The sequence below is a fragment of the Salvelinus fontinalis genome, chromosome 6 (genome assembly GCF_029448725.1).
Source record: "Salvelinus fontinalis isolate EN_2023a chromosome 6, ASM2944872v1, whole genome shotgun sequence".
NCBI lineage: Eukaryota > Metazoa > Chordata > Actinopteri > Salmoniformes > Salmonidae > Salvelinus > Salvelinus fontinalis.
The window spans coordinates 7107089-7122903 of record NC_074670.1 but is presented as its reverse complement, the minus strand read 5'-3'; the positions used below and the strand labels follow the sequence as shown (position 1 = coordinate 7122903).

General features: G+C 39.8%; 1 protein-coding gene across 1 annotated transcript in view; it reads left to right on the top strand.

The window, feature by feature from the left end:
* The window catches only part of LOC129856907 (FH1/FH2 domain-containing protein 3-like), a 44331-nt gene extending 33573 nt beyond the window's left edge, over nucleotides 1-10758 (top strand). Inside the window, exon 3 of the mRNA XM_055924668.1 lies at nucleotides 10415-10758. Coding sequence (XP_055780643.1) covers nucleotides 10415-10487 — 73 coding nt within the window. The 3' untranslated portion in view covers nucleotides 10488-10758. The remainder of the gene's footprint in view (nucleotides 1-10414) is intronic.
* The last annotated feature ends 5057 nt before the right edge of the window (nucleotides 10759-15815 follow it).

Here is a 15815-nt window from a genome sequence, read left to right as displayed (position 1 = left end):
GAGAGAGGAGTAGCTGCTGGTATTAGTGGTTGAAAGGAGAGAGGAGTTGCTGCTGGTATTAGTGGTTGAAAGGAGAAATGAGTAGCTGCTGGTATTACTGGTTGAAAGGAGAGAGGAGTTGCTGTTGGTCGTAGTGGTTGAAAGGAGAGAGGAGTTGCTGCTGTTTTTTGTGTTTAATGGTGTTGTAGGATCAGTTTTTTTCTACCTAATGGTGTTCCTAGACAAAACATTGGTTCTTGAGAAAGGTCTCTAGAGAAGTGTGAGATGGTGAGATGGTTGCTCATCAAACATTTATTATTTGTATAATCAAAGTGTATCTTGAATATGAATCATGATCGTCCCTAGTTTTCCTCATAGGTTTCCTCATAGGTTTCCTCATAGGTTTCTTCATAGGTTTCTTCATAGGTTTCCTCATAGGTTTCTCATAGGTTTCCTCCTAGGTTTCTTCATAGGTTTTCTCATAGGTTTCTTCATAGGTTTTCTCATAGGTTTCTTCATAGGTTTCTTCATAGGTTTCCTCATAGGTTTCCTCATAGGTTTCCTCATAGGTTTCCTCATAGTTTTCTTCATAGGTTTCCTCATAGGTTTATTCATAGGTTTCTTCATAGGTTTCCTCATAGGTTTCCTCATAGTTTTCTTCATAGGTTTCCTCATAGGTTTCTTCATAGGTTTCCTCATAGTTTTCTTCATAGGTTTCCTCATAGGTTTCTTCATAGGTTTCCTCATAGGTTTCCTCATAGTTTTCTTCATAGGTTTCCTCATAGGTTTCTTCATAGGTTTCCTCATAGTTTTCTTTATTGGTTTCCTCATAGTTTTCTTCATAGGTTTCTTCCTTCTGAGGAGTTTTTCATGGCGACTGTGCTTTTTCTTCTTCTTTGCTTGCTCTTTGGGGTTTAGACCGGTTATCTGTAAAGCACTTTGTGACAACTGCTTTATAAAAAATACATTTGATTTGAACAAATCAAATGAACCATATGAATTTGCTGGTTCAGTCCATCTCAGTGTTGACATTCTAACTCTAAGAAGTAAGCATGATTTCTGCTGTAGGAGGTCACATACATCATCATATCAGCCATGTTGCACATGTTATGATCCCGTTTCATATTATGACTGGTAACAGCTAACGAGTGCCTAAATGTCTCTCACATATTGCGTGCACCTCTGTTTAATCTGATAATGAGCACGTTGGCCAGTGTAGGCTGTGGCAGCGGGGGATGATGCAGGTCACGGTTAGTAATAATGAGGATAGAGTTGCAGTTTGCAGGACGAGAGAGAAAGCTGAAGTTCATTACAAAAGGTCTCTGGTTTCTACTGCCTGGCCCTGAATTCAGCCTCCAACATCAGAGGATTCAATTCCTCTCTGCTCCCGTCTCATTCCACAGGCAGCACGGGCTCAATCCAACGGTGACAGATGTTGCTTCTGTGTTGCTTCTGTGTCGCCTCTGTCTGTTGGTGGGTATTATATCTGATAAACAGTGAGCTCACACAGCCTCTGTCTGTTGGTGAGTATTATATCTGATAAACAGTGAGCTCACACAGCCTCTGTCTGTTGGTGAGTATTATATCTGATAAACTGTGAGCTCACACAGCCTCTGGCTGTTGGTGAGTATTATATCTGATAAACAGTGAGCTCACACAGCCTCTGTCTGTTGGTGGGTATTATATCTGATAAACAGTGAGCTCACACAGCCTCTGTCTGTTGGTGAGTATTATATCTGATAAACAGTGCGCTCACACAGCCTCTGTCTGTTGGTGGGTATTATATCTGATAAACAGTGAGCTCACACAGCCTCTGTCTGTTGGTGAGTATTATATCTGATAAACAGTGCGCTCACACAGCCTCTGTCTGTTGGTGAGTATTATATCTGATAAACAGTGAGCTCACACAGCCTCTGTCTGTTGGTGAGTATTATATCTGATAAACAGTGAGCTCACACAGCCTCTGTCTGTTGGTGGGTATTATATCTGATAAACAGTGAGCTCACACAGCCTCTGTCTGTTGGTGAGTATTGTATCTGATAAACAGTGAGCTCACACAGCCTCTGTCTGTTGGTGAGTATTATATCTGATAAACAGTGAGCTCACACAGCCTCTGTCTGTTGGTGAGTATTATATCTGATTAACAGTGAGCTCACACAGCCTCTGTCTGTTGGTGGGTATTATATCTGATAAACAGTGAGCTCACACAGCCTCTGTCTGTTGGTGAGTATTATATCTGATAAACAGTGAGCTCACACAGCCTCTGTCTGTTGGTGGGTATTATATCTAATAAACAGTGAGCTCACACAGCCTCTGTCTGTTGGTGGGTATTATATCTGATAAACAGTGAGCTCACTCAGCCTCTGTCTGTTGGTGGGTATTATATCTGATAAACAGTGAGCTCACACAGCCTCTGTCTGTTGGTGGGTATTATATCTGATTAACAGTGAGCTCACACAGCCTCTGTCTGTTGGTGGGTATTATATCTGATTAACAGTGAGCTCACACAGCCTCTGTCTGTTGGTGGGTATTATATCTGATTAACAGTGAGCTCACACAGCCTCTGTCTGTTGGTGGGTATTATATCTGATTAACAGTGAGCTCACACAGCCTCTGTCTGTTGGTGGGTATTATATCTGATAAACAGTGAGCTCACACAGCCTCTGTCTGTTGGTGGGTATTATATCTGATTAACAGTGAGCTCACACAGCCTCTGTCTGTTGGTGAGTATTATATCTGATAAACAGTGAGCTCACACAGCCTCTGTCTGTTGTTGAGTATTATATCTGATAAACAGTGAGCTCACACAGCCTCTGTCTGTTGGTGAGTATTATATCTGATAAACAGTGAGCTCACACAGCCTCTGTCTGTTGGTGAGTATTATATCTGATAAACAGTGAGCTCACACAGCCTCTGTCTGTTGGTGAGTATTATATCTGATTAACAGTGAGCTCACACAGCCTCTGTCTGTTGGTGGGTATTATATCTGATTAACAGTGAGCTGACACAGCCTCTGTCTGTTGGTGGGTATTATATCTGATTAACAGTGAGCTCACACAGCCTCTGTCTGTTGGTGGGTATTATATCTGATTAACAGTGAGCTCACACAGCCTCTGTCTGTTGGTGAGTATTATATCTGATAAATTGTGAGCTCACACAGCCTCTGTCTGTTGGTGGGTATTATATCTGATAAACAGTGAGCTCACACAGCCTCTGTCTGTTGGTGGGTATTATATCTGATTAACAGTGAGCTCACACAGCCTCTGTCTGTTGGTGGGTATTATATCTGATTAACAGTGAGCTCACACAGCCTCTGTCTGTTGGTGAGTATTATATCTGATAAACAGTGAGCTCACACAGCCTCTGTCTGTTGGTGGGTATTATATCTGATAAACAGTGAGCTCACACAGCCTCTATCTGTTGGTGGGTATTATATCTGATAAACAGTGAGCTCACACAGCCTCTGTCTGTTGGTGGGTATTATATCTGATAAACAGTGAGCTCACTCAGCCTCTGTCTGTTGGTAGGTATTATATCTGATAAACAGTGAGCTCACACAGCCTCTGTCTGTTGGTGGGTATTATATCTGATTAACAGTGAGCTCACACAGCCTCTGTCTGTTGGTGGGTATTATATCTGATTAACAGTGAGCTCACACAGCCTCTGTCTGTTGGTGGGTATTATATCTGATTAACAGTGAGCTCACACAGCCTCTGTCTGTTGGTGAGTATTATATCTGATAAACAGTGAGCTCACACAGCCTCTGTCTGTTGGTGAGTATTATATCTGATAAACAGTGAGCTCACACAGCCTCTGTCTGTTGGTGAGTATTATATCTGATAAACAGTGAGCTCACACAGCCTCTGTCTGTTGGTGAGTATTATATCTGATAAACAGTGAGCTCACACAGCCTCTGTCTGTTCGTGAGTATTATATCTGATTAACAGTGAGCTCACACAGCCTCTGTCTGTTGGTGGGTATTATATCTGATAAACAGTGAGCTCACACAGCCTCTGTCTGTTGGTGGGTATTATATCTGATAAACAGTGAGCTCACACAGCCTCTGTCTGTTGGTGAGTATTATATCTGATAAACAGTGAGCTCACACAGCCTCTGTCTGTTGGTGAGTATTATATCTGATAAACAGTGAGCTCACACAGCCTCTGTCTGTTGGTGGGTATTATATCTGATAAACAGTGAGCTCACACAGCCTCTGTCTGTTGGTGGGTATTATATCTGATAAACAGTGAGCTCACACAGCCTCTGTCTGTTGGTGGGTATTATATCTGATAAACAGTGAGCTCTCACAGCCTCTGTCTGTTGGTGGGTATTATATCTGATAAACAGTGAGCTCACACAGCCTCTGTCTGTTGGTGGGTATTATATCTGATTAACAGTGAGCTCACACAGCCTCTGTCTGTTGGTGGGTATTATATCTGATTAACAGTGAGCTCACACAGCCTCTGTCTGTTGGTGGGTATTATATCTGATTAACAGTGAGCTCACACAGCCTCTGTCTGTTGGTGGGTATTATATCTGATAAACAGTGAGCTCACACAGCCTCTGTCTGTTGATGGGTATTATATCTGATTAACAGTGAGCTCACACAGCCTCTGTCTGTTGGTGGGTATTATATCTGATTAACAGTGAGCTCACACAGCCTCTGTCTGTTGGTGGGTATTATATCTGATTAACAGTGAGCTCACACAGCCTCTGTCTGTTGGTGAGTATTATATCTGATAAACAGTGAGCTCACACAGCCTCTGTCTGTTGGTGGGTATTATATCTGATAAACAGTGAGCTCACACAGCCTCTGTCTGTTGGTGGGTATTATATCTGATAAACAGTGAGCTCACACAGCCTCTGTCTGTTGGTGAGTATTATATCTGATAAACAGTGAGCTCACACAGCCTCTGTCTGTTGGTGAGTATTATATCTGATAAACAGTGAGCTCACACAGCCTCTGTCTGTTGGTGAGTATTATATCTGATAAACAGTGAGCTCACACAGCCTCTGTCTGTTGGTGAGTATTATATCTGATAAACAGTGAGCTCACACAGCCTCTGTCTGTTGGTGAGTATTATATCTGATTAACAGTGAGCTCATACAGCCTCTGTCTGTTGGTGGGTATTATATCTGATAAACAGTGAGCTCACACAGCCTCTGTCTGTTGGTGGGTATTATATCTGATAAACAGTGAGCTCACACAGCCTCTGTCTGTTGGTGAGTATTATATCTGATAAACAGTGAGCTCACACAGCCTCTGTCTGTTGGTGGGTATTATATCTGATAAACAGTGAGCTCACACAGCTTCTGTCTGTTGGTGAGTATTATATCTGATAAACAGTGAGCTCACACAGCCTCTGTCTGTTGGTGAGTATTATATCTGATAAACAGTGAGCTCACACAGCCTCTGTCTGTTGGTGAGTATTATATCTGATAAACAGTGAGCTCACACAGCCTCTGTCTGTTGGTGAGTATTATATCTGATAAACAGTGAGCTCACACAGCCTCTGTCTGTTGGTGAGTATTATATCTGATAAACAGTGAGCTCACACAGCCTCTGTCTGTTGGTGAGTATTATATCTGATAAACAGTGAGCTCACACAGCCTCTGTCTGTTGGTGGGTATTATATCTGATTAACAGTGAGCTCACACAGCCTCTGTCTGTTGGTGAGTATTATATCTGATTAACAGTGAGCTCACACAGCCTCTGTCTGTTGGTGGGTATTATATCTGATAAACAGTGAGCTCACACAGCCTCTGTCTGTTGGTGGGTATTATATCTGATAAACAGTGAACTCACACAGCCTTTTACGAGGGTATGTTTGGCAGCATGAGTGAAGGAAGCTTTGTTGCGAAATAGGAAGCCGATTCTAGATTTAATTTTGCATTGGAGATGCTTAATGTGAGTCTGGAAGGAGAGTTTACAGTCTAGCCAGACACCTAAGTATTTGTAGTTGTCCACATAATCTAAGTCAGAACCATCCAGATTAGTGATGCTAGTTGGGCGGGGGTGGGCAGCTATCGGTTGAGAGCATGCATCAAGTTTTACTAGCATTTAAAAGCAGTTGGAGGCCACGGAAGGAGGGTTGTATGGAATTGAAGCTCGTTGGGAGGTTTGTTAACACAGTGTCCAAAGAAGGGCCAGATGTATACAGAATGGTGTGTACCTGTACACAGCCAATCTGTAAATAGCACACCCAACTACCTCATCCCCATATTATTATTTATCTTCTTGCTCTTTTGCACCCCAGTATCTCTACTTGCACATCATCATCTGCACATCTATCACTCCAGTGTTAATGATAAATTGTAATTATTTCACCTCTATGGCCTATTTATTGCCTTACCTCCCTACTCTTCTACATTTGCACACACTGTACAAAGATTATTATAAAATAATAAAAATACTATTGTGTTATTGACTGTACGTTTGTTTATGTGTAACTCTGTGTTGTTGTTTTTGTCACACTGCTTTGCTTTATCTTGGCCAGGTCGCAGTTGTAAATGAGAACTTGTTCTCAACTGGCCTACCTGGTTAAATAAAGGTGAAAAAAGTTATATTATGTATATATACAGTGTTGTAATGATGTGCAAATGGTTAAAGTACAAAGCGGAAAATAAATAAACATAAATACAGGTTGTATTTACAATGGTTTTTGATCCTCACTTGTGGCAACAGGTCACAAATCGTACTACTGTGAAGGCACCCTGTGGTATTTCACCCAGGAGATGATCAAAATCGTTTTTTTTTTTTTTTTGTGGGCCTGGGCCTGTGTAATCTGAGGGAAATATGTGTCTTTAATATGGTCATACATTTGGCAGGAGGTTAGGAAGTGCAGCTCAGTTTTCACCTAATTTTGTGGGCAGTGTGCACATAGCCTGTCTTCTCTTGAGAGCCAGGTCTGCCTACGGCGGCCTTTCTCAATAGCAAGGCTATGCTCACTAAGTCTGTACATAGTCAAAGCTTTTCTTAAGTTTGGGTCAGTCTCAGTGGTCAGGTATTCTGCCACTGTGTACTCTCTGTTTAGGGCCAAATAGCATTCTAGTTTGCTCTGTTTTTTTGTTAATTCTTTCCAATGTGTCAAGTAATTATCTTTTTGTTTTCTCATGATTTGGTTGGGTCTAATCGTGTTGCTGTCCTGGGGCTCTGTGGGGGCTGTTTGTGTTTGTGAACAGAGCCCCAGGACCAGCTTGCTTAGGGGACTCTTCTCCAGGTTCATCCCTCTGTAGGTGATGGCTTTGTTATGGAAGGTTTGGGAATCGCTTCCTTTTAGGTGGTTGTAGAATTTAACGGTTCTTTTCTGGATTTCGATAATTAGGGGGTATCGGCCTAATTCTGCTCTGCATGCATTGTTTAGTGTTTTACGTTGTACACGGAGGATATTTTTACAGAATTCTGTATGCAGAGTCTCAATTTGGTGTTTGTCCCATTTTGTGAATTCTTGGATGGTGAGCGGACCCCAGACCTCACAACCATAAAGGGCAATGGGTTCTATGACTGATTCAAGTATTTTTAGCCAGATCCTAATTGGTATGTTGAAATTTATGTTCCTTTTGATGGCATAGAATGCCCTTCTTGCCTTGTCTCTCAGATCGTTCACAGCTTTGTGGAAGTGACCTGTGGTGCTGATGTTTAGGCCAAGGTATGTATCTTTTTTTGTGTGCTCTAGGGCTACGGTGTCTAGATGGAATTTGTATTCGTGGTCCTGGCAACTGGACCTTTTTTAGAACGTCATTATTTTGGTTTTACTGAGATTTACTGTCAGGGCCCAGGTCTGGTAGAATCTGTGCAGAAGATCTAGGTGCTGCTGTAGGCCCTCCTTGGTTGGTGACAGTCTCTCTGCACCCGGGCCCCAGGGCCTACTTCAGTCTGCTCTCAGTGTGATCCAGTGCTGGTGGATTGTCTCTAATGTCTCTAATGGTGACCCTCTACTGTTGGCACTGGGCCACTGCAGACTGAATGGAGCATCATACTTCCATTGTGTGTGCCACACAAAACGGTGTTTGTTACAGAGCTGATCCGGACAGGGCTGTTGTGCAAGCCTACCTGCTGTGCTTGTGTGTGTATGTGTGTGTGTGTTTGTGTGTACCGCTTGGACTTATCTGTTGGGCCTGGTACGGTGGTATCTGGTGTTATGTCTGTGTGGGGGTTGTCTGCACGCTTCTCCTGCTGGTTGATTTCAACATTTGTTTTCTTCCAGACTGTGAGGGCTGTCATTCTCAGGATGGCTCATCTACAAACCCCCATAGCACTGTTTGTCACAATTCTGTCAGGGAGGTTTTTGTTGTCCTTGTTTAGGATTGTCACTGGGGAAGTTGTGTTGTTGTTGACAAGGGGTATGACCTTGTCTCCATGGAGATGGGAGGCGGAGTCAATCTCTCGACCTGGGAGACATTGGTGACACCCCCTTTAGTTCTCTCCTCTGTTGTCTCCTCTGTTGTCCCTCAACAGACATTGTTGTCATGGGATTGCTTTGGGGGAGGAGAGGATTTGGATAAAGACAAGTGTGAAACTAAATGATTTAGTATCCCTTGCTGCTAAATACATAAATACATACGTTCTGTTCATAGTAACTCAAGTGTATTCAGGGTAGCATAGTATTGAGTAGCATTTTACCACTACGCTTACCTGTGAACGCTTGCCTCCTCCACAGTGATTAGATCTAGCCCTGTGAAAGCTTGCCTGCTCCACAGTGATTAGATCTAGCCCTGTGAAAGTTTGCCTGCTCCACAGTGATTAGATCTATCCCTGTGAAAGCTTGCCTGCTCCACAGTGATTAGGTCTAGCCCTGTGAAAGCTTGCCTCCTCCACAGTGAATATATCTAGCCCTGTGAAAGCTTGCTTGCTCCACAGTGATTAGATCTAGCCCTGTGAAAATCTTGCCTCCTCCACAGTGATTAGATCTAGCCCTGTGAAAGCTTGCCTGCTCCACAGTGATTAGATCTAGCCCTGTGAAAGTTTGCCTGCTCCACAGTGATTAGATCTATCCCTGTGAAAGCTTGCCTGCTCCACAGTGATTAGGTCTAGCCCTGTGAAAGCTTGCCTCCTCCACAGTGAATATATCTAGCCCTGTGAAAGCTTGCTTGCTCCACAGTGATTAGATCTAGCCCTGTGAAAATCTTGCCTCCTCCACAGTGATTAGATCTAGCCCTGTGAAAGCTTGCCTGCTCCACAGTGATTAGATCTAGCCCTGTGAAAGCGTGCCTCCTCCACAGTGATTAGATCTAGCCCTGTGAAAGCTTGCTTCCTCCACAGTGATTTAATCTAGCCCTGTGAAAGCTAGCCTCCTCCACAGTGATTAGATCTAGCCCTGTGAAAGCGTGCCTCCTCCACAGTGATTTGATCTAGCCCTGTGAAAGCTAGCCTCCTCCACAGTGATTAGATCTAGCCCTGTGAAGCGTGCCTCCTCCACAGTGATTAGATCTAGCCCTGTGAAAGCGTGCCTCCTCCACAGTGATTAGATCTAGCCCTGTGAAAGCATGCCTCCTCCACAGTGATTTGATCTAGCCCTGTGAAAGCGTGCCTCCTCCACAGTGATTAGATCTAGCCCTGTGAAAGCTTGCTTCCTCCACAGTGATTTGATCTAGCCCTGTGAAAGCTAGCCTCCTCCACAGTGATTTGATCTAGCCCTGTGAAAGCTAGCCTCCTCCACAGTGATTAGATCTAGCCCTGTGAAAGCGTGCCTCCTCCACAGTGATTAGATCTAGCCCTGTGAAAGCGTGCCTCCTCCACAGTGATTAGATCTAGCCCTGTGAAAGCATGCCTCCTCCACAGTGATTTGATCTAGCCCTGTGAAAGCGTGCCTCCTCCACAGTGATTAGATCTAGCCCTGTGAAAGCTTGCCTCCTCCACAGTAATTAGAACTAGCCCTGTGAAAGCGTGCCTCCTCCACAGTGATTAGATCTAGCCCTGTGAAAGCTTGCCTCCTCCACAGTGATTAGATCTAGCCCTGTGAAAGCTTGCCTCCTCCACAGTGATTAGATCTAGCCCTGTGAAAGCTTGCCTCCTCCACAGTGATAAGATCTAGCCCTGTGAAAGTAGTTCACCCCAGAGTGTTGATGTTTATGTCTATATCCATACCTCTCTGCATCAGACCATGTGGGAAGTTTAATGATACAGTAGGCTATGTACACGCCTGGCTGTCACAACTGGAGACTTCGTTCATAAACCCCCACATTCCACTATTATATGTCTTCAGTTTAGAAACCTGAGGTCCAAGAATATGAGGTCCTTAAGGTTCAATTGCAGGAAACAGTTTTCCAACCAAAATTAGCTTTTATTCTGTATGCTTTTTAAAAGATGAAGTCAGACAAATTAATTTTTAACATCAAATGTAACTCATTTACATAGGGTCACTGTGTTGTGGAACAATGTTATTAAAATTCATTCTCTCTGTCTTTCTCTCTGTCTGTCTGTCTTTCTCATCAGAAGAGGCAAGAAGCACAGCGTCATCCTCCGGACACAGTTATCTGTCAGAGTTCACGCTTGTATCGGTGAGTGAAACACTTTTCATTTTGAAGCACTATCTTTTCATTTGTAAGCACTGTGGGTATTTAAGTTGTGACTGTAAAATGTGGAGGTATCTAGAGTCAGACAGTGTTGCTAATGTCAACCTCTGCTGCATCACCTGCACATCTCATTAGAATATATAGTCTCTGTTTGACTTCTTATTGGATGATTGAAAACTATCGCACTATCACTCACAGCTGCTAGGTACAGTAAATAATACATTAAATAATAATAATAATAATAATAATAATAAAAATAATAATGCATAATAATAATAATAATAAGTCATAATAATAATACATAATTATAAGTCATAATAATAATACATAATAATAATACATAATAATAATACATAATACATAATTATAAGTCATAATAATAATAAGTCATAATAAGAATAATACAAATAATAATACACAATAATAATACATAATAACAATGCATAATAATAATAATAAGTCATAATAATAATAATACACAATAATAATACATAATACATATGTATAATACTACAAATAATAATACATAATAATAATACATAATAATAATACATGATACATAATTATAATGTTACATAACATAATAATAATATAAATAATAATACATAATAATAATAATACATAATAATAGTAATACATAATAATAATGTATACTAATAATAGTACATAATTATAATTATAATAATACATAACATGATAATAAAAAATAATACCTAATAATAGTAATACATAATAATAATAATGCATAAAAATACATAATAATACGTCATAACAATACAAATTAATAATACATAATAATAGTAATACATAATAATAAAATATAATAATAATACATAATAATAGATAATAATAATGACAATAATAATGCATAATAATAAGAATACATAATAATAATGTATAATAATAATAGTACATAATTATTATAATAATAATACATAACATAATAATAAAAATAATAGTAATACATAATAATAAAATATAATAATAATAATACATAATAATAGATAATAATAATAATGAAAATAATAATACATAATAATAATACATAATAATAGATAATAATAATAATGAAAATAATAATACATAATAATAATAATACATAATAATTATAATCCATAATAATAGTCATACATAATAATTATAATACATAATAATAGTAATACATAATAATAGTAATACATAATAATAATAATAATAATACATAATAATAATATTACAAAGAATACATAAAAATAAAAATGATACATAATAATAATAGTAACACATAATAATAATATTACATATTAATGATAATAATAATAATACATATTCATAATAATACATAATAATGAAAATAATAATATTACATATGAATAAAAATACATAATAATGATAATAATACATATTCATAATAATACATAATAATGATAATAATAATAATACATAATAATACATAATAATTATAATAACACAGAATAATAATACATAATAATGATAATAATAATAATACATAATAATACATAATAATTATAATAACACAGAATAATAATATTACATACTAATGATAATAATAATAATACATATTCATAATAATACATAATAATGATAATAATAATACATAGTCATAATAATACATAACAATAATACATTTTAATACAGAATAATAATACACAATAATAATAATAATAATAATGATAATAATAATAATACATAATAATATTATTACTTCTCCACTGTATTCCACTGCATCGGCTGATGCATCTGAAAAGATGAAACCCTCTGGGAGAGTGAGGAAAGGGTAGAGGTTGTTATGTTGATTGTTTCAGAGACGTTAACCTCTCCCTCCATCATGTTTTATGGCCTTGTTTTAACGCGCTCCACGCTTGATTCCTACGACAATAAAACAGGCCTCATAATGAGAGGAAATAAGTAGAGAGATTATAGGCCTGTGCACGCACACACACACACGCACACACACTTAGTAAATCAGTCAAAGCTATTGTTTGGGTCACGGTCTTTCTACTTCTTTGTATATTTCTGTGTTGAGCTCACTGTTTCCATGTGGATGTTAATACTGTGTTTAGTTGGGAACACGTTCCTCCTCCTGATTTATCTTGATGTCCTGTCCTGTCTCTCAGACACACCAGCACATAACTCTATTACCTGACCGTTCTGCCTTGGAGAGGACTTGGAGAGGCGTGTGTGTGTGTGTGTGTGTGTGTGTGTGTGTGTGTGTGTGTGTGTGTGTGTGTGTGTGTGTGTGTGTGTGTGTGTGTGTGTGTGTGTGTGTGTGTGTGTGTGTGTGTGTGTGTGTGTGTGTGTGTGTGTGTGTGAGAGAGAGATAACTGCTCTAAAATACTGGTTTAAATTATAGTTAGTGAGAGACTAGCCCAGTTATGTCCCAGTCTAAACCTGACTCAAACCTGCCCTCCACATCACATTCAACAGCAGTAGCAAATTGAAACAGTGCATTCATAGGTTGTGTGTAATATATTTAAGTGCATAATTGTTTTTAATAAGTATTATAATACAAACACGTCCAGCCTGCTTCACTTAATGATGAGTCAGAGCTTGTCTGTGCTCTGGGGATCCTTGCGTGCCCATATACCATGGTGCTCTGTTCTGTGCAGGTTGGCAGCAAGGCAGTGCTGCAGGCTGCTGCACGTTGACTCTGGCTGCGTCCCAACTGCCACCTTCTTCTCTATATAGTGCATTACTTTTGACCAGGGCCCAGATGTAGTGAACTGTGTAGTGAATAGAGTGCCATTTGAGATGCAGCCAGTGACAGAGACCATGGAGAGGAGTGCACGTGGCTCTGTCCTGCAGACACACAGGGCCTCCTCCTTCTCTCCTCCTCCTCCTCTCCTCTCCAGGCTGCCAGGGCTAAAATAACTCAGCAGGGTTAGCCTGGAAAAGCCATTAAGCCACGAGCTGTCGGATTTTAATTTGGCCTTTTTCTAAAGTGTTATTTAAGTGTACCAAGGCAAGGACAGAGGCGGTATAACTTTGAAATGCCGTGTGAAATCCAGGCTATGATTTTCAGAAACTATGGCAGTCGTTTTCTCTGCTAATCCATTATACCTGCTGCTTGCATGATATGTATCATGGAAACATTAGGAAACTCCACTTGATTTTATTTATTTTTACTGGGAGTTCTTTTTCGAGCCCTAAAAATACTGTCTTTTAACTATTGGCAAGACATGAGACATGAGGCAAGACAGCTCTAGTCTAGCCCAGCCTGCCAGGTGAACCTAACCTGGCTAGGCCCTGTTTGTGCATGCTGAGTACAATGTGGATTCATTTCGTTCCTATCTTCCTATTATTTCCTGGCACTTTCATTTTGTCATTTAAAACAGTATCGTATATGTTGGCTTTTACTGTTAGTTAACTGACTTTGCTCCAGGGGACTTCTGTGTCATAGATTCCATCATATCGAAGGTGGTTTAATGAGTGTACAGACAGAAACCATGTGGAGCAGTGACGGCCAACTGGCGGCCTTTTGAAGACCAGGAACTCAGGAGGGTCTCAACTTCCTGTTGAGAGTTAGAATACTACAATACACAAGGTGACATTTTTCAATGTGGTTTTGCATCAGCAGTTTTTATCTTGTTAAGTCAGTCACTGACAGCCAGTAATTAGTCCATGTCAGATAACAGTTTTTATCTTGTTAAGTCAGTCACTGACAGCCAGTAATTAGTCCGTGTCAGATAACAGTTTTTATCTTGTTAAGTCAGTCACTGACAGCCAGTAATTAGTCAATGTCAGATAACAGTTTTTATCTTGTTAAGTCAGTCACTGACAGCCAGTAATTAGTCCATGTCAGATAACAGTTTTTATCTTGTTAAGTCAGTCACTGTCAGCCAGTAATTAGTCCATGTCAGCTACCCGTTTTTATCTTGTTAAGTCAGTCACTGTCAGCCAGTAATTAGTCCATGTCAGCTACCCGTTCTTATCTTGTTAAGTCAGTCACTGTCAGCCAGTAATTAGTCCATGTCAGCTACCCGTTTTTATCTTGTTAAGTCAGTCACTGTCAGCCAGTAATTAGTCCATGTCAGATAACAGTTTTTATTTTGTTAAGTCAGTCACTGTCAGCCAGTAATTAGTCCATGTCAGCTAACAGTTTTTATCTTGTTAAGTCAGTCACTGACAGCCAGTAATTAGTCCATGTCAGATAACAGTTTTTATCTTGTTAAGTCAGTCACTGACAGCCAGTAATTAGTCCATGTCAGCTAACAGATTTTATCTTGTTAAGTCAGTCACTGTCAGCCAGTAATTAGTCCATGTCAGCTACCCGTTTTTATCTTGTTAAGTCAGTCACTGTCAGCCAGTAATTAGTCCATGTCAGCTACCCGTTTTTATCTTGTTAAGTCAGTCACTGTCAGCCAGTAATTAGTCCATGTCAGCTACCCGTTTTTATCTTGTTAAGTCAGTCACTGTCAGCCAGTAATTAGTCCATGTCAGATAACAGTTTTTATCTTGTTAAGTCAGTCACTGTCAGCCAGTAATTAGTCCATGTCAGCTAACAGTTTTTATCTTGTTAAGTCAGTCACTGACAGCCAGTAATTAGTCCATGTCAGCTAACAGATTTTATCTTGTTAAGTCAGTCACTGTCAGCCAGTAATTAGTCCATGTCAGCTACCCGTTTTTATCTTGTTAAGTCAGTCACTGTCAGCCAGTAATTAGTCCATGTCAGCTACCCGTTTTTATCTTGTTAAGTCAGTCACTGTCAGCCAGTAATTAGTCCATGTCAGCTACCCGTTTTTATCTTGTTAAGTCAGTCACTGTCAGCCAGTAATTAGTCCATGTCAGATAACAGTTTTTATCTTGTTAAGTCAGTCACTGTCAGCCAGTAAATAGTCCATGTCAGCTAACAGTTTTTATCTTGTTAAGTCAGTCACTGACAGCCAGTAATTAGTCCATGTCAGATAACAGTTTTTATCTTGTTAAGTCAGTCACTGACAGCCAGTAATTAGTCCATGTCAGCTAACAGTTTGTATCTTGTTAAGTCAGTCACTGACAGCCAGTAATTAGTCCATGTCAGCTAACAGATTTTATCTTGTTAAGTCAGTCACTGACAGCCAGTAATTAGTCCATGTCAGATAACAGTTTTTATTTTGTTAAGTCAGTCACTGACAGTCAGTAATTAGTCCATGTCAGCTAACAGTTTTTATCTTGTTAAGTCAGTCACTGACAGCCAGTAATTAGTCCATGTCAGATAACAGTTTTTATCTTGTTAAGTCAGTCACTGACAGCCAGTAATTAGTCCATGTCAGCTAACAGTTTTTATCTTGTTAAGTCAGTCACTGACAGCCAGTAATTAGTCCATGTCAGATAACAGTTTG